The 16,350-nt window shown below is 55.7% G+C and overlaps 5 protein-coding genes across 5 annotated transcripts; 3 read left to right on the top strand and 2 right to left on the bottom strand.

Annotated features, from left to right (window-relative positions):
• Positions 1–4,717: 4,717 nt before the first annotated feature.
• BO70DRAFT_101670 (uncharacterized protein) lies at positions 4,718–5,562 on the top strand. The gene has a single exon (XM_025537796.1). The coding sequence runs from the start codon at positions 4,768–4,770 to the stop codon at positions 5,218–5,220; it is 453 nt and encodes a 150-aa protein (XP_025397244.1). The 5' UTR covers positions 4,718–4,767; the 3' UTR covers positions 5,221–5,562.
• A 968-nt stretch (positions 5,563–6,530) lies between these two features.
• BO70DRAFT_340906 (putative ABC bile acid transporter) lies at positions 6,531–11,130 on the top strand (the record flags this gene model as incomplete). The annotated part of the gene is made up of 4 exons (XM_025541311.1): positions 6,531–6,597; positions 6,659–6,964; positions 7,012–7,525; positions 7,574–11,130. The coding sequence occupies exons 1-4, from the start codon at positions 6,550–6,552 to the stop codon at positions 11,128–11,130; spliced, it is 4,425 nt and encodes a 1,474-aa protein (XP_025397243.1). The 5' UTR covers positions 6,531–6,549.
• Positions 11,131–11,275: 145 nt separating this feature from the next.
• Positions 11,276–12,971, bottom strand: BO70DRAFT_381319 (uncharacterized protein; the record flags this gene model as incomplete). Its single annotated transcript, XM_025545462.1, has 4 exons — positions 11,276–12,471; positions 12,579–12,622; positions 12,673–12,834; positions 12,898–12,971. 4 exons carry the CDS (start codon positions 12,969–12,971, stop codon positions 11,609–11,611), a joined length of 1,143 nt encoding a protein of 380 aa, XP_025397242.1. The 3' UTR covers positions 11,276–11,608.
• Positions 12,972–13,169: 198 nt separating this feature from the next.
• Positions 13,170–14,237, bottom strand: BO70DRAFT_319221 (nucleolar protein 16). The gene is made up of 2 exons (XM_025540435.1): positions 14,068–14,237; positions 13,170–13,989 (listed from the first exon to the last, which is right to left on the bottom strand). Exons 1-2 carry the CDS (start codon positions 14,196–14,198, stop codon positions 13,416–13,418), a joined length of 705 nt encoding a protein of 234 aa, XP_025397241.1. The 5' UTR covers positions 14,199–14,237; the 3' UTR covers positions 13,170–13,415.
• A 170-nt stretch (positions 14,238–14,407) lies between these two features.
• On the top strand, positions 14,408–16,175 carry BO70DRAFT_388873 (Zn(2+) transporter YKE4). The gene is made up of 4 exons (XM_025546025.1): positions 14,408–14,573; positions 14,684–14,834; positions 14,897–15,839; positions 15,979–16,175. The coding sequence occupies exons 1-4, from the start codon at positions 14,463–14,465 to the stop codon at positions 15,992–15,994; spliced, it is 1,221 nt and encodes a 406-aa protein (XP_025397240.1). The 5' UTR covers positions 14,408–14,462; the 3' UTR covers positions 15,995–16,175.
• The last annotated feature ends 175 nt before the right edge of the window (positions 16,176–16,350 follow it).

Genomic DNA, 16,350 nt, shown 5'->3' with positions numbered 1-16,350 from the left:
CAGGGTCATGACAGTTATCGGATCGGAGAACATTATGCTCGGAAAGGGGCTCGGCTCTAGAAAGGGAAAAGCAAATCATAGTGAAGCATGCAGATGCTCAATTAAGGGTATACCACGAACCCCTTGGGACGTCCACCTTTTCGGAGCCCAAACGGTTCAAAATCAATCATGACAACGGGAGACAGAACCGCCGATGCTTCCACCCGTTTATGCAACCTTGAAACAGAGACAAAGAAAAGAAAAAGGGGGGGAAAATCGAAGCATTATTATTACAGATATGCAAGAAGTGAAGGGGAGAGGAAGAGAGGCTAGATGACAGGGCCTGCTTCATTTGGTCCTCTATACGCAAGTCAATGACCAGCTCTCCTCCTTTCGCCAGGATCCTTCCCACTTACCAGGCTGGTCGCTGCCGCCGCCGTCGCGAGGTCGGGCTTGCCACTGATACTCCGGGCTGCCACACGAGGCAGTGCAGACCCGGGTGTAGTCGTGGTGCTGATGCTGGTGCCTCGCTTGGCGGGTGTCGACGGCGGTAGCCCACTCACGGTCGAATGGCGCTTGCCTGCAGGGAGCTTGACTGGAGACGTGCCCGAGGCATCCCGGTTGCGGAAAAGCGTGCTGGACTTGATGCTGCTCACCGGCGGTTCGGGGAGAGGCCGTCCCGTCGAGGGGTTCGACAAGGTGGTTACCCGCTTCGCGGGGGAGTGCGTCGTCAGGGTATAAGTCCTGGGCCGTGTCGGCAGCTTGACTCCCGTGAGGAATTCGTGTCGGAGGGCATCCTGTGGGTTCATGCGGCGGGTGGGATCCCAGCGAAGACAGCGTGTGATAAAGTCAAGGAATGCCTCATCGTCGCATTTCAAGACCTGCCGAAGCTCCTTGGAGCTGGGACGGCGACGTCGACCCTTCGAGGATACCGTGAGTCTGGGCTTGCCTAGGGAGTCAAAGAACAGCTTCTTGCGGGTACTCTTCTCGATGAGATGCTTCTCGGGGGGTCCGAAGACCTCCATGATGCAAGCAAGCTGTTCCTGCTCGTTTTCTCCGGGGAAGATGGGATACCCGGTGAAGAGCTCCGCCAGAATGCACCCAATACTCCACATGTCGATAGGCATACCGTAAGACATGCCGAGAATGACCTCCGGGGAACGGTAGAAGCGACTCTGGATGTATGTATACACCTTCTCGTTCTCGAAGCAGCTCGAGCCAAAATCAATCACTCGGATCTCAGAGCTCATCGGATGGCAGAGTAGGATATTCTCGGGCTTGAGATCACAATGGATGACCTTCTTGTTCTGCAAGAGCACGAGGGTACTCAGCATCTGCTTCGTGAAACGACGAATAAGCTTGAGGGAGAATCCCTTGAAGTCGTGAGCTTTAATGAATTCGTAGAGATTGATCCCCAGCAACTCGGTTGAGATACAGAGATGACCTCGGAAGTAGAAGCTCTGGGTGAAATTCACCACACTGTGCTGACGGTGAGGATCCCACTCCTTGAGCTTTTGAAGAAGATTGACCTCGATTAGTGCTTGCTGGTGGAACCGTTTCTTGTTACGGATGATCTTGACGGCAACCAGGCCGCCTGTCTTGTGATCGATGCACCGCACGACCTGGCCAAAACTTCCCTTGCCCAGCACATCAATGACCTCGTACCGATACGCCAGGTGATCTCCAATCACAATGTTGTAGTCGCCACGGTCATCGTCATAGCCGAAGTTCGCCTGCGCAGTCAAATCACCAACATGCTTCTTTGCATTCTGAGTCCCGCAAAAGTAGATATCCTTGAAATCAATGATCTCCCCGCGCTCGAAAATGTTCAGATTTGCGACCCTCAGAGCCTGTGCTGGACTGACACGATCCTTCGGGCTCGCTTTGCGACGCAAGGCATCCAGGGTCTTAGCAGCGCTTTCGAAATCCTTGCGTTTGCTGCCCAGTCTCCGCATCTCTTCGTCAGCGACAAGAGTATCAGCGTCCACATTGGATTCCGTGGGAGTGGAAGTGGCGGCCACATTGGACTTGGCTGAGTGAATGATTTTATGCACAGGTGATAGGATTGAGGCCGCAGAGCGATGCGGGACAACATCACTGTCTCCCGACTCATTAGAAGGACTCGGCTCCAGCGCAAGGCTTTGCTCACTGCTGAAGCTGGGGTTCCTTGTCGGTTGGGTAGTAGCGGTAGACATGGATGCTTGCCGTCGCGTCTTGAGATAGGTTGGTTTGAGCGTGGGGCTAGAGGCCTTCACCGTGGTCAGATTATTCCACGTGGCAGACGCTGGGAGCTTCGGCGGGAGCATCTGATCATGCTTCATAGGATCGCCATTTGCCTCGGGCCCTGGTTGGGGCTTGGAGCTGCTGCGGTTCCGATTGAATGTGATCTTGCTCCGGAGAGACGAGCCCGAAACACTGTTGTTATCAGGCTCCGAGGGCGTAGAAAGCTGACTGACGGTTTCAGCATTGGAAGAGAAGGCAGAAGACTGTGTTTGTGGGCGAGGACCTGTGGGCTTGTGGGACTGGGCCACCTTGGGGGAATAGTCTCCGCTGGGCTTCTGGGCTAGAGTGTTGTAGTCACTGTTGCTCTTCGGCAAGCTGTAGGGAATGTAAGGAGACACAGCTCCGGTGTTGCTCGGACTATTCTCAAAGGGTCCAAGAGCACTAGAGCTGCTGGCCGTCCTCAGAGCCGGACCGCCCGAGGAAATGCTCAGCGCGAAATGGGAGGTACTGCTTCTTGCCTGGGGAAGTGGCAGGGGGTCATCATCATCTTGGGAAGAGAAAAAGTTCGCTTTGGAGGCGGTTAACGGGGTGCTGGGCGTTTTAGACATGGTCTGGGCTGACGGGGTGTACGATTTGACGTCATCCTCCCGGTCTTTCAAAGCCTCAATCTTTGTCGTCATTGGGGTGCCGAGCGGCAACAAATTCAATGGCGGCAACTTCAAAGGCTGTAAACTCTTTTTGCCGAGGACGGCGGATGGCTTGGGTTTCGCTTCCGGCGTCTTCAAGGCCCGCCCATGGTTAGGCTGAACAACGTCCTCTTCGGTCGCACTCGCTGTGAGACTTGTGTCCGAGTCCTGCTCAACTTTAGGTTTATGCCCGGCTTCCGGGTATGCACTCGGCTTCCGGGGCGTCACATAATTCGGTGGATCAAAATCGCCCTTGGGGGATTCGTATGCTTTGGGAATAGCAGGAACTGGGGGAACCTCTTCATCAGCCCCTACGTGTTCCATCCGAGGCTTCGGAGTTGGAAGTCGTGAAGTTGACGCAGCATGGGATAGTCTGGTCTGCAACGAGCCCGCGGAATTCCGTGCTGAGTTGTAAGTCGTGTTGGACGACAAAGACAAGCCAGAACTATATGACTTTCGGTTGGGATCCGGCGTCGTTCGATTCGACGAAGGGGTCACACTTTTCCGAGGGATGTTCGAGGGCGAATGCGTTGTGGAGTGGGGACGAACAGGCATTGGCTCCGTCTGAGTCGGAGGAGTAAATGGCGGGTGGTGAACCGTTGACATACGCTTAATCCGTCGCGCATCGGTGGGACTGATCGTGCGAGCTCCGAGGCCAGTAGCGTGCGATGGCATCGCTGAAACCCTCTTCGACGACGAAGACGGAGTTGAAGCTGCAGCGGCATTCTTGATCGGGGTCCGAACAGCGTTCGTGGAAGACGACCGAGAGTGCTCCGTTGTGCCGGACGCTGTCAGGTAGGTCTCATGAGCTTCCCTCGACGGCGGCTGCAGCGATTTGGCCTTGAGACTTCGGGCACTGCTGGGGAGCTTCGTGCCATCCTGTCGGCTAGGCTCGAAATGCTGCGTTCGTGGGCGGAGAAAGGTGGTGTTGTCGACCCGCGCTGTTTCACTCGCTTTTCGTGCCGACAAACTTTGCCGTCGTGCTGAAGCGGTAGTGGAGAGCGAGCCAGGACCAATGGATTTACGGGGGGTGCGAGATGTCGTGGTAGTAGTCGTTGCAGGTTGAACAAGGCTCTGGCGACGGCTTCGAGCAGCCGTAGCAGAAGCTGGAGCCCGAGACGCTATTGACTCGGAGGAACTGTTGACGATGCTCTTCCGCCGAATAGAGTTGCTCCTCACGCGTGCAGTACTGCTATTGTCACTGGTGTTATCCATCCATTGCTGATCATACCCGGACGCAGGATTTCCTGGGATTGGAAAGTGATTCAGGGTGGGCTCCGGGACAATGCTATTGTGGAGGTCATCGAAGTTAACAGGGGCGAGGAACTCTGAGCTGTCGGGAGGGGATTGGTTTTGGTATTTGTGTTTAGCGAAATTTCCGACGCTCGTAGATCGGAGACTGATGCGGGAGTTGTTGCTCTGTGTCGATTCGGTGGTCGAATCAATTGAGGAGTTACCGGAGTGGAGGAACGAGACGGGCATGTTGCTACAACGCAGGAAGTCAGACCATATTCACCACACAAAAGGTAACGCCATGAAATTTGGCGCGACGCACCCCGATGAGCGCGGTTCCGCCAAAAGACGAGACGGTGAAGCGAGAAACCAGGAGGAAAACAGAAATAACTACCTTGACCGTGGCGGATCTTGCGGTCGCGGGCCCTGTGGCGCCTTGTGATCTCGAATAGACAACCTCCTTTTCGTCACCACACTTGTCCGGGAGCCAGCAGCAACTTTCGGAGAATGAGAGGAGGAGTCTGAAAGGAATGGGGTCGAGGCGTGTTTTTGCAATCGTCTGCGCGTGGGGCCTTCAGCTGAGTCGGGGGGTATAGGTTAGCTCCTCGCCTGGAAATTCCCCGACACGAGGCTCATCACTCCGCCCATGATCATATTTCGAGACTTACCTCCTGAGCCCGACTCGTCGGTGCGAGATGGGCTGGATGATCTGGACTGCACCTTGCGCAACTGCCCCTTTCCTGGAGTCTGCTGGAAGGCCAGGTTTTCCGTCATCCTCGGACTCCGACCGAGACAAGCTCCGGACGACCAACAGACGAGTAACGATATCGGGGGGGTGAAATCAGCGAGAGATCCCGGGAGAGATCCCAATCGCAACGGCGTTCAGGGTAAGCGGCTTCGTAGTATCCGAACCGAGCTGAACATTGATCAACACCGTTGCGCGACCCATCAATGGTTGCTACCGGTCCATTGCGGGGATCAAGAACAGCGATCTCTGTTCCGGGATGGGGACGAGGAACCTGGGACGAAGCAGTTAGACCATCGGAAACCAACAGAAGGCGTTTTGCCAGTGCAGTCCAGAGCCCCTTTTGGGCAGTAACGTCCACACACACACCCACACCCCCCCGAACGGACTTCGGTTTGCAGAGAAACTCTGCCCGGGGGGGGGGGGGGGGGGGAGGCAACGGCTGTTCTGCCAGACTTGGCGTTGGAGAGAAAGTTACGGGCGCATATACCTTAGCAACGGATGGAAGCAGAGTAAGCGGAAAAGAGCCAAGCAGTATACAGCGACAGATGGTAGGAGGGAATGGATGAAGGCGAGTATAGGTGTGTGTAGTGGAAGTGTGTTAGTCTACCCCCTCAGGGCCTGCCAGGAAGTGAAAAGTGGAAGATGATCAAAGAGTGGTAAACAATTATTTCCTAGCCCAAAGGCTCTCTTAACGTATCACGAAACAAGTTCTGCCCCCCTGCTCCTTTTTGCTGCTACAAAACGGGGCCCTGTCCCTGCAAACAGCGCAAACACTGCTGTTTTCGCAGCGTTAAGCTGTGTCGCTGTGTCGATCGGTACGGCGGTACCACCTTAGTCTGTACTGTGCGTATGGGATATACGTATCACTTTGGCCGCAGGGACAGTGGCAGCCGGCCGGTGTATTGAGAAATATCCACCACAGCCACCAACCTAACCAACCGTGACCACACACCGTAATACCGAAGTGATAAGCTCCCGCGGCTCCCAGGCTTGACTTTGGACTGCGACTGGAGACTGGAACCAGTGGGCAGAACCGGCTGGTGCCCAGCCCAGCTGCATGTGTTTCTCCGACGCCCCCCTCGCCCCTCCCCAAGTCCCTCCTGACTTCCCGACACATCTGGCCAATTTTACTGATATTCAGATGAACAGCCTGCATACCCGGAATGGCTTGAGACTGGAGAGAAAGTGGACATGTATGATCTGACCCATGCTAACCCGATCCGATCAAGCATCCACCCTGGATGGAGCCGGCCCACCTGTACTGTACGGTGACCACACCACTGCAGGATCCAAAAACTTTGAGCGGTGATGGTTGTGGTCCTACTCCGTACAACGCTTGGGAAATATGCCATCAGAGCATTGCAGAATGGACGGAGGCTGGCTTTCTCGTGGAGAGAAGTCAGACCAGATCCGATCCCTGCCCGAGATCGATTCCATCGGCCCGGAGGCAACAACGACCTGTTTCCTGGTGTAACTATACCAACCAGTAAGTTTGGTAATTCTCGTAATGTGGGGAAGCGCTGCATTCGTGCCACGCTGCCTCAGGCCACAGGGCCCTCTCGGAAGCAGCGCCGATAATCCGCCGTCATTGATAAGATGTGCTGACAGCAGCAGCGTGCTTGGCTTGACTCCCTTGGACTCGACCAGTGGCCGAGGATACACAGCCATTGCCATCCTCCAATGCCGGGAGAAAAGGGACATGGAGCACTCTCGTGTGATTGGATATGGGTACGCTCACCGCACAGTCACAAACACATTATCGTGCTGGCTGCTAACATATCTATGTCAGGACTCCCGCAATGCGCGGATGTCGCCATGCGGTGTGGTAGACCTATCTACCCTCCCCGCTATTGTGGCATTGATTGTCATTCTGGGTTATGCGACGGGTCGGCTACCTGGGGTTAAACGTCCACGATGGACGAGGCCCTTTATTATGGAGAAGCCGATGACTTCGGAGCTGCCGTTAGATGGAGCGAAACAACGGATTGGCTGGGTGATCACTCTCTTTGCCGTCTCGTTGATCGGGTCCATCGCCGAACTCATCAAAGTAGTTCTTGACCGGCAGTTCTCCAGTGCTGCTCTTCTTGTAGCCTGGGTAGGTTGAATCCCACCTACTGGAAATGGTGGACTGACCATCTTCAGGCTGCTGCAACCTGCCTAATCGCAATAGCACGTCCGAGGTCATGCCCGGTCTCTTTGTTGGTCTTTTTTGCTAGTGCATTGGTAGTAGAGATTGCGACCGTTGCGAGCCACGGCACTTATGCCGGTTCAAGACTCATTCCTCACTATATATCAGCGGGTGCAGCTTTGGTGGGTGGTCTCATTATCCTCATGATGCCTTTTCGAGGCCCGTCGCTGCCTTGCATGGATATTGGGGCTGTTGGCCAACAGCCATCCAGCAAATACCGCAGCCCTGAGGACAACCTGCGACTCTGGCAGTTTTTGAGCGTGTCATGGATGGCACCGTTGATGTCTATAGGCAGGGCCAGGCAATTGCAGGAAGACGATGTTTGGTTTCTGGGATTTGAATTTCAGCATCTCAGGCTACATGAGCGGTTCCGAAAGTTGAAAGGCTCTGTCATTAGCCGACTACTTCAGGCCAACGGGATCGATGTTCTGATCATCACCACCATTGCCATCGTGCAGATGGTTTGCGGTTTGTCTGTCAATTGTCCGTGGGATGGATGACGCTGACGGCTTGTAGACTTTTCCACACCGGTGCTCCTTCAACAGTTGTTGCAGGCAATGACGGATCGTGGTTCGTCCAATCGTGCTGCTCTAACATACGCTCTGCTGTCCTTGCTTCTGCGTCTGGTGGCGGCGCAGTCTCAGGTACTGAGTCTTTGGTATGGCAGAAGGTGTTACGAGAGAAGCAGGGGGGAGATGATGATGATGGTCTATGAAAAGGCTTTATCACGGAAGAACATATACGACCAGCAGGTGATTGAAAATACCGACGAGAATAATTCACAGGAAGACGATACGGAGACAACTTCCGATGAGGGACGTAAAAGATGGTGGCAATTTTGGAAATCCCGGCCGGCCGGCAAGGCAGAAGCTAAGAAGACTGCTTCCATGGGCAAGATATTCAACCTATTACGAGGCGATGTCTACGAGGTAGCCCAGCGATTCTGGGAGATCGATGCACTGATCGACAAACCTCTGGGTCTTGTCATTGCGGTTGTACTCGTCTGGAAGCTGCTTGGCCCGTCATGCTTCCTGGGCATCGTGGCCGTTCTGATCGCGCAGGTGTTGAATATCTTCGTCACTCGCATTCTTCTCCAGAAAGAACGGATCCGTCGGCTGGCCACGGACAATCGACTCCAGATCTCCTCTCAATTCGTGGAGGCACTGCGTCACCTGCGCTGGTACGGATGGCAGAATCACTGGCTGCGGCAAGTCATGGATGCGCGACAATCCGAGCTAAATGTCCGGATTATCACCATGCTGTGGGGCATCATCATTCGTTTCATCAACACGTTTGCCAGCGGTCTGTTCCCGGTGGTTGCGCTATATGCGTACACTCTTCTGGCCGGCCACCCGTTACGTATCGATATCATCTTCCCGGCTCTGCAGCTCTTCACGATGCTCGAAACTCGTTTGCGGGACATCCCCAGCCTGATCACCGTATTGATCAACGCGTCTATTGCCATGGAAAGAATCGAGGACTTCATGGCAGAGCCGGATAAGGAGAAGAAGGCCATCTCTGACGCAGAATCGGCCCCAATCCATCTCGACTCTTGTTCCTTCGGGTGGCCCGGTAAAGCGACACCGGTGCTTTACGACATCGACCTGAAGATACCCCAAGGACTGACCGTTGTTTTCGGCAAGGTAGGCTCTGGTAAAACAGCTTTACTCCAGGCCTTGCTGGGCGAACTGGACAGACTCAAAGGTGTCTCGTACGTGCCCAACGAGATGATCGGATACTGTGCTCAAACGCCATGGCTGCAGAGCATGAGCATCCGTGACAACATACTCTTCTCGTCGCCCTTTGATGAGCAGCGTTACAAGCAGGTTCTTGACGCGTGCGCCTTGATACCCGATCTTTCCAACTTCAAGCATGGCGATTTGTCATTCGTGGGAGAGAATGGCATCGGTTTGTCAGGTGGACAGAAGGCACGGGTAGCTCTCGCGCGGGCGATGTACAGCACCTCCAGGATCTTGTTCCTCGATGACCCCTTGTCAGCCCTGGACCATAACACTGCCGAAACGGTGGCTCAAAAATGCTTTACGGGGCCCTTGATGAAAGACCGCACGATTGTTCTCGTCACCCATCGAACCCACCTGGTTCACCACATTGCAAACCAGATAATCCTTATCCAAGATGGTCGCGCCACGGTCGAAGACCAACAGGATGCCTCACTAAACACAGGTGATCCCCACGGAGACGTCTCCGCTGTTACTGAACCCGAGCCCGAGAGCGAAGCACTTGCAGACGACACAGCTGCAGTACCCACCAAGTTCATTGAGGAGGAACACCGCGCCGAATGGGGCGTCAAGGCCAAAGTATACTGGAAATACATCAAAGCCAGCAAATACCAGTGGTGGATTGTCCTGATCGCCATGCTAACAATCTACCGATTGACCTCCGTGGGACAGTCCTGGTTTCTGAAGGGGTGGGGAGAAGCCTATAACGAAACACTTCTCCTATTCGGCTACTCAACATCGACGGCGAAATCCTTCACGGGCGAACTGACAACCCCCTCAGAAATGGTGAACCTGATCAACTGGAAACCGACAAACCCCCTGGACGAATTCCCGGCCCCACTCGAAGACGTCCGTCCATGGTTGCTCGCGTTCTTCGCCATCACCACCTTCCAATCCATCATGCTTCTCCTCGCACAACTCGTGATGCTAGTCATGGTGTACAGCGCGGGCAAAACGCTCTTCTCGGAAGTCATGGAGCGAGTCAGCCACGCGACCTTCCGCTTCTTCGACGTCACCCCCATCGGCCGGCTCATGAACCGGCTCACCTCAGACATCGGCGTAGTCGACGGCAACATCAGCGAGCAATTCCAAACCATCGCCTTCCAAGCCATCACCTGGCTATCGTCCATCGCCGTGATCGCCTCCGTAACACCCAGCTTCCTCCTCTTCTCCCTCCTGCTGACCACCTTCTTCATCGCCATCTTCCTGCACTTCCTGCCCACCTCCCAAAGCCTCCGCCGCCTAGAAATGGTCTCGCTCAGCCCCCTGATCTCCAACTTCGGCGAGCTGCTTCACGGCCTCACCACGGTGCGGGCCTTCCACGCCGAGTCGCGCTTCCAAGCCCGGGTCATCGCCGTGGTCGACAAATTCCAAGGAATGGACCACTTCTACTGGTCGCTGCAAAGCTGGCTGATGTACCGCTTCGAGAGCCTCTCCGCGTTCTCGACCTTCTGCCTCACCGTGCTGGCCCTGTACACCAGCGTCACCCCGGGCCTGGCGGCCTTCGTGCTCGTCGCAGCCAACAACTTCGTCGCCTCCACCCACGCCCTCTGCAAGCAATACGGCCAGCTGCAAATGGACTTCGTGTCGGTCGAACGCGTCGACGAGCTCCTCCACGTCGAACAGGAACCCCCCGGCACGATCACCCCGCCGGCCTCATGGCCGAAATTCGGACAGGACATCGTCTTCGAAGACGTCACGGTCCGCTACGCCCCCCACCTCGATCCCTCCCTCAAACACCTCTCCCTGCGCATCCCCGGCGGCTCCACAACAGCCATCATCGGCCGGACAGGCAGCGGGAAATCCACCCTGGCCGTCTCCCTCCTCAGCGTCGTCCGGCCAGACTCGGGCCGGATCGTCATCGACGGCCTCGACATCGCGCAGGTCAACACCCAGGCCCTCCGCACCCGCGTAACCTTCGTCGCGCAAGACCCCGTCCTCTTCCCCGGCAGCATCCGGCTCAACCTCGACCCGACAGCCGAATACTCCGACGCGGAGTGCGCAGACGTCCTACGACGAATCTGCGGCCGACACGGCTGGACCCTCGAGACGCGGGTCGAGGCCGGTGGACGGAACCTGAGCCAGGGCGAGCGTCAGCTCATCGGGCTGTCGAGGGCCGTGCTCCGGCGCAGCTCGATTGTGGTGTTGGATGAGGCGACGGCGTCGATTGATCACGAGAGCTCGTTGGAGATCCAGCAGGTGCTCAGGGAGGAGATGAGGGAGTCGACGGTTATTACGATTGCGCATCGACTGGAGGCCATTAAGGATGCGGATTATTATGTGATGCTGGATGCTGGGGGGGTGGTGAGGCAGGGGTTTGTGAGAGATATATAGTGAGAGAGGTATGGTTGGATTGTTGGTGAGAGGAGGGGGGGGTATGGGATATACAGTTATGATTGATCGGAATGAAAGAATGAAAGAGATAGTCATGATTCAATGGAAATGAAATCAATTGCGTTATTCACAATGCATCACCAGTAAGTGTAGATAGATAGACACCAACAAAAATCAACCTGGGTCGGTAGATAGATAAATAGATAGTCATCATCCAGCGCAGATACTTACATACCATCATACTCCTCCTACAAACCCAACCCAACCCACAAAAGAAAAGAAAACCAGCCACCCATCCCACCTCAGCTGACACTGACACCATCAAAAAAAAAGAAAAGAAAAGAACAATCGATTTATCCGATAATAAAGACGCCCATTCCCAAAAGCACACACACCAGACTCCACCCCGACACCCCGACCCTCACGTCCCACGACTCCGACTCCTCGCTGGAGGAGGTATTCGGCGCTGGGGTCATCGCTAGCGCGATGGTGGTGGTGGTGTTGTCGGGGTGGTGGTGGTGGTGGTGGTGGTGGTGGTGGTGGTGGTGGTGGTGATGAAGCTCCGCGTGCGACTGAGGTAGATGGTTGAGGTGTAGGTTGAGAGGGGTCTGGGTTTGGTATGGGTAGTCATTCCGGTGGTAGTGGTAGTAGTGGTAGTCGTAGTGCTACTACTATCGGTGCTGCTGCTGCTACTGGTGATAGTTATGGTGGTTATGCCGGTGAAAGTAGTGATTCCAGCTGTAGCAGTGGCAGTAGCAGTGGCACTAGCAGTGGCACTAGCAGTAGCCATAGCAGTAACAACCTCAGTCATGATACCCGTGCCCATAGCTGTACTCAAAGAAAGAACATCCACGCCCCCAAGCGGCGTCGGAAACAGCCACTGCAGGGACGGAGAGACGGGGGATGGGTTCGAGCAGATGCGCGTCTGGATGTGTGTGTGGGTTCTTGTCTGCTCGGGCTGTCTTCTGTGGAGGAGGAGGGGGTGGGAGGAGCACACTGACACTGACACTGACACTGACACTGAGACCGAGACTGGGATATCTGCAGACGGGTACGCGGATCGGGAGGTGAGGGTGAGGGTTAGGGTAATCAGGGGAGGGGAAGGAGTGGCTGGTTTGGGCTCTGTGTGGGGTTGCTGCTGTTGGTCTGGTCCTTGAGTATCCCCCCCTCCTGCGGACAAGGGATGGTAGTAGAACCACAGGTCTTCTTCGGTGCAGAGGATGGACTGCGGGATAGCGATTGTGGCCTTGGAGAGAATGGTGCTGCTGTCTGCGGACAGAGGGTATCCGGTGCCGTTGAAGGCGCAGAGAGCGTCGCCGGCCATCGGGGAGGGTTCGTAGCCTGGTTGGTTTGTTTGTTAGATGGTAGGGTCTCTCTCTCTCTCTCTCTGTGTGTGTGTATGTGTGTGTATGTCTGGATAGTACAAAAGAAAGACAGGGTGAACGAACAGGTAGCATGCTGCTCATAGCCTTCAGGGAGGATGCTTGACAGGCTGGACGCATTGTTTGTCAGTGTCAATTTCTCAATTTCTCAGTTTGTTACTTTGTCGGTGAGGTGAAGTGAGAAATATACATAATATTGCAAGAACGGATCTCTACCGTATCCTTGGAGACACAGGAGACGAGGGTGGAGCCCGCAAGGGAGCCATAGACGCAGTAGCTACCGCCGGTTTTGGAGCAGAGGACTGAGTTGGTCTGCGGGTTGCTGAGAGGGACGCACGATGATTAGTTTGCTTTTGAGACCAGGGGTGTTAAAGGGCGTACATACTAGGCAATTTGGGCCGCGGTGGCGACGAGGAGATTGAGGAGGGTTGTGAGGATGAGAGAGAAACGGGTGGCCATTTTGGATAGCTTTGTTTGAGTTTGAGGGAGATGAGATTGATGGGATGACGCGACAGAAAAAGGGGGGGGGGGGGATGCAGCGGATGGAACTACAGAATACAGCAGAAGGTAGGGCTCTGGACAATATACCTCGCGCCAGACGATGCCCGACGCGTAGAGATTCATTCGCGCGTCCAGGGCTGGCAGTGAATGAGCCTGCTGTTTCTCAGCGCGACACTCAGCCTGTGGCACCGATGTGGGGACGCAACGAAACCACATCTACCAGACACAAACACATGGTAACGATCATGTATTAACAGTTGGGATCTGCAGCCATGCGCAGATGGAGGTCTATATTCAGAGGGATAAGTGGACAGAAGATCCAACCCAGCAAGCACTTTTCCCCAAATCACCCTGTCGAACGCCGTACTCGCCAATAGAAATGCATCAAACCAAACCAACCCATTATGACCGGCACTTGCTGATCCGCCGCTTCAGGTCGCCTATGCTCTGCTGCATGGGGTTGAGTTTGCGGTCGCGCGCCATGGCGATGTAGTTGTCTCCGTGCTTCTCGACCAGTCTCTGCACCCACTCCTCCTCGCGCTTGCTCTGGTGCCGGGGCTTCTTGGCCTTGACCGACACGCCCTCGCGGTCCGCCTGCTGCTCGAGCTGCTGGACAACCGTCGTGGCCGCATTCTTCTGCTCCGGGAGGGTGAGGGCGGGGCTCTCGAGGTCGTTCAGCGGGTCGTTGAGCGGATTGTTGCGCTTGTGCTTGCGCCCGGCCACCTCCACTTCGTCGTCGCCGCGGATCACCCGCAGAATCTTGCCCGTCTCGGGGTCGCGCTCAACCTGGATCTCGCCGGTCGCGGCCTGCTTGGCCGCCGCTTGCGCGCTGCTCTTGATGTACAGCGAGTCCTCGCGTTCGCCGGTAACGACACCATCCGCAGTGGCGCGCTTCTGGGAGCCACCGGAGGGGGCGTTCAAACGGTGAACGAGGCCCAGCTGGCGGTAGTTTTGTGTGAGGGTGAGCTTGCGGTCCCTGGTCAAGAAGCATTAGCATTACAGCACCAGTGGGTGGGTGATATTTGCGGAGGCCCAGCAGAGGCCGGCAGCGTACCAGTTTTCGGCGATGATGGCATTTCCCAAGACATTGATCTTCTTCTTGCCGCTCTTGAGGAGACCGGTCCTCTTGGCCTTGGCCTTGGGGAGGGAGGATCTCTGCTTTCTCTTCTGTCTGACGTTGGTCATGGTGAGGGATGGGATGGGATGTGGAGGGTGGAACTGGAATGGTGTCGAGCGGTTCAAAAATTGCGGCGAAGAAAACGAGTCGATCTTATCGATCCCGAAAAGTCGAGGTTGGCACTGTTTGCAGCCTTTGCACTGTTTGCAATGCCGATAACAGGCCATCCGACAACGGACCATCGCAATGATATTATTCTTTCTCCTCCACTCCCTCCCTGATTCCCCAACCATCGCTATCATGGCCCCTCTCTGCTTGCTCCCTCGCGGCGCATGTGCCTGGCGCTTGCTGCTGGCCTTGTTCTCTTCTCTGCTCTCGCTGCCGCCCACGATGCCCTATCGGTGGGAGACCTGTCGGTGGGTCAGATCGAGGAGGAATTGCAGGTATTCACCCTCACCCTCACCCTCACCCTCACGGAGATGCATGTTGCCATTGCTATGCATCTCATACACCTCTTCTCCCATTGAACATCCAAACTGACGTCTGCGTCCAGAACTGTCCCCTCGTCGAATCTCTCAACGAGCACAAGCGCCTCACCAGCCCCCAAACCACCAGCCTGACCTCGAAGATCTTCTCCGTGCTCTTTCCCGGCAGCCCTGCCGTGAACGCCATCCTGGCGACCATCTACATCTCCGGTCCCCCCAGTACGCTCATCCCCCCCCCTCCCGGTTCCACAACACACAATCATAACCATGACTGTCCCCAGACTTCCTCCTGGCTCTCTGCCCCCCGAACATTGACCCCTCCTCGCTGTCCGTCATGGTCGCTTTCGCGGTAGGCGGCCTCCTGGGCGACACGCTCTTCCACCTCCTCCCGGAGATCTTCCTCGGCGAAGGCTCCCCCGACAGCGTGCGGTTCGTGATGGTCGAGCCGAACCGCAACCTGCTGCTCGGCCTCGGAATCATGGTCGGCTTCTTCACCTTCGTCGCAATGGACAAGACCCTCCGCATCGCCACCGGCGGCGCGGGCCACGACCATTCCCATGCTCATGCCCACTCCCACGATGACCACCCCACAGCCACCACCAGCGGTACCAGCACCTCCCCCGAACCCAGCACCCCCCTCAAGCAGCGCAAACCCACTGCGATCACTACCGCCACCGCCACCCCCGCCCCGGAAACAGAAAAAGAAATCAACCCCAGCGTCAAGCTAGGCGGATACCTCAACCTCATCGCCGACTTCACGCACAACATCACCGACGGCCTGGCGATGTCCTCCTCCTTCTACGCCTCGCCCACCATCGGCGCAACCACCACCGTAGCCGTCTTCTTCCACGAAATCCCCCACGAGGTCGGCGACTTCGCCCTGCTCATCCAGTCCGGCTTCTCCAAGCGCAAAGCCATGGGCGCGCAGTTCGTCACCGCCATCGGCGCCTTCCTCGGCACGTTCATCGGCATTGCGGTCCAGGAACTCGGCGGCGGGCACGGCAGTACCGCTGCAGGCGTGGAGTCCGCGTCGGCCGGTCTGCTCGGTACGAGTCTGACCTGGGGCGACATGCTGCTCCCGTTCACGGCGGGGACGTTCCTGTATGTTGGCACGGTGTCGGTGATTCCCGAGTTGCTGGAGACCGGGCCCGATAAGCGCGTCGAGGTCAAGAAGACGATTGTTCAGTTCTTGGCTGTTATGGTGGGCGCGGGGATTATGCTTGTGTGCGTTTTTCTTCTTCTTTTTTCCCATTTCTTTCTTTCTTCACCTTTTCTTCCCCTATTTCCCACCTCTACTTGTTTCTCGGTTGTACATCTACCGGTTTGATTATCATGCTAACGTGACGTGTGTGTATTTCTGCAGTATCTCCTGGGACTAGGTGAGTCTGCCTCGATACGATACGATACGATACGATCCAGTGTATAGGATGTGTAATGAGGGTGCCGAAAAGTGGCTCCTACCTACATCTACATATAGATAAGGTTGTAGATGGTAGATAGATAGATAGATAGACAGATGACGAGTAAATAAGTCGTATCATAATATGCACGCGCTGTTATACCCACCTACTATACTCACCTACCTACTCACCTACCTACCTGCCTATCTACCTGCCTACCCCCAACCTGCACATCCTAGCATCTATGTACCTACCTACTTCCTACTTCCTACTACCTACTACGTATCTATCTACCTACCTACCTACCTACCTACCTACCTACCTACCTACCTATC

Source organism: Aspergillus heteromorphus, assembly GCF_003184545.1.
Source record: "Aspergillus heteromorphus CBS 117.55 chromosome Unknown BO70scaffold_22, whole genome shotgun sequence".
Classification (NCBI taxonomy): domain Eukaryota; kingdom Fungi; phylum Ascomycota; class Eurotiomycetes; order Eurotiales; family Aspergillaceae; genus Aspergillus; species Aspergillus heteromorphus.
The sequence above is the reverse complement of the archived record's forward strand: the minus strand, read 5'-3'. Positions and strand labels throughout refer to the sequence as shown.

Excerpts from the sequence above, each read along its gene's own strand:
- BO70DRAFT_101670 (XM_025537796.1), top strand. The coding sequence starts at position 4,768 with ATGATCATATTTCGAGACTTACCTCCTGAGCCCGACTCGTCGGTGCGA.
- BO70DRAFT_319221 (XM_025540435.1), bottom strand. The coding sequence starts at position 14,198 with ATGACCAACGTCAGACAGAAGAGAAAGCAGAGATCCTCCCTCCCCAAG. Across the intron at positions 13,990-14,067 it reads GCCATCATCGCCGAAAACTG|GGACCGCAAGCTCACCCTCA; the intron begins GTACGCTGCCGG and ends CTTCTTGACCAG.
- BO70DRAFT_388873 (XM_025546025.1), top strand. The coding sequence starts at position 14,463 with ATGTGCCTGGCGCTTGCTGCTGGCCTTGTTCTCTTCTCTGCTCTCGCT. Across the intron at positions 14,574-14,683 it reads AGATCGAGGAGGAATTGCAG|AACTGTCCCCTCGTCGAATC; the intron begins GTATTCACCCTC and ends GTCTGCGTCCAG. Across the intron at positions 14,835-14,896 it reads CTACATCTCCGGTCCCCCCA|ACTTCCTCCTGGCTCTCTGC; the intron begins GTACGCTCATCC and ends GACTGTCCCCAG.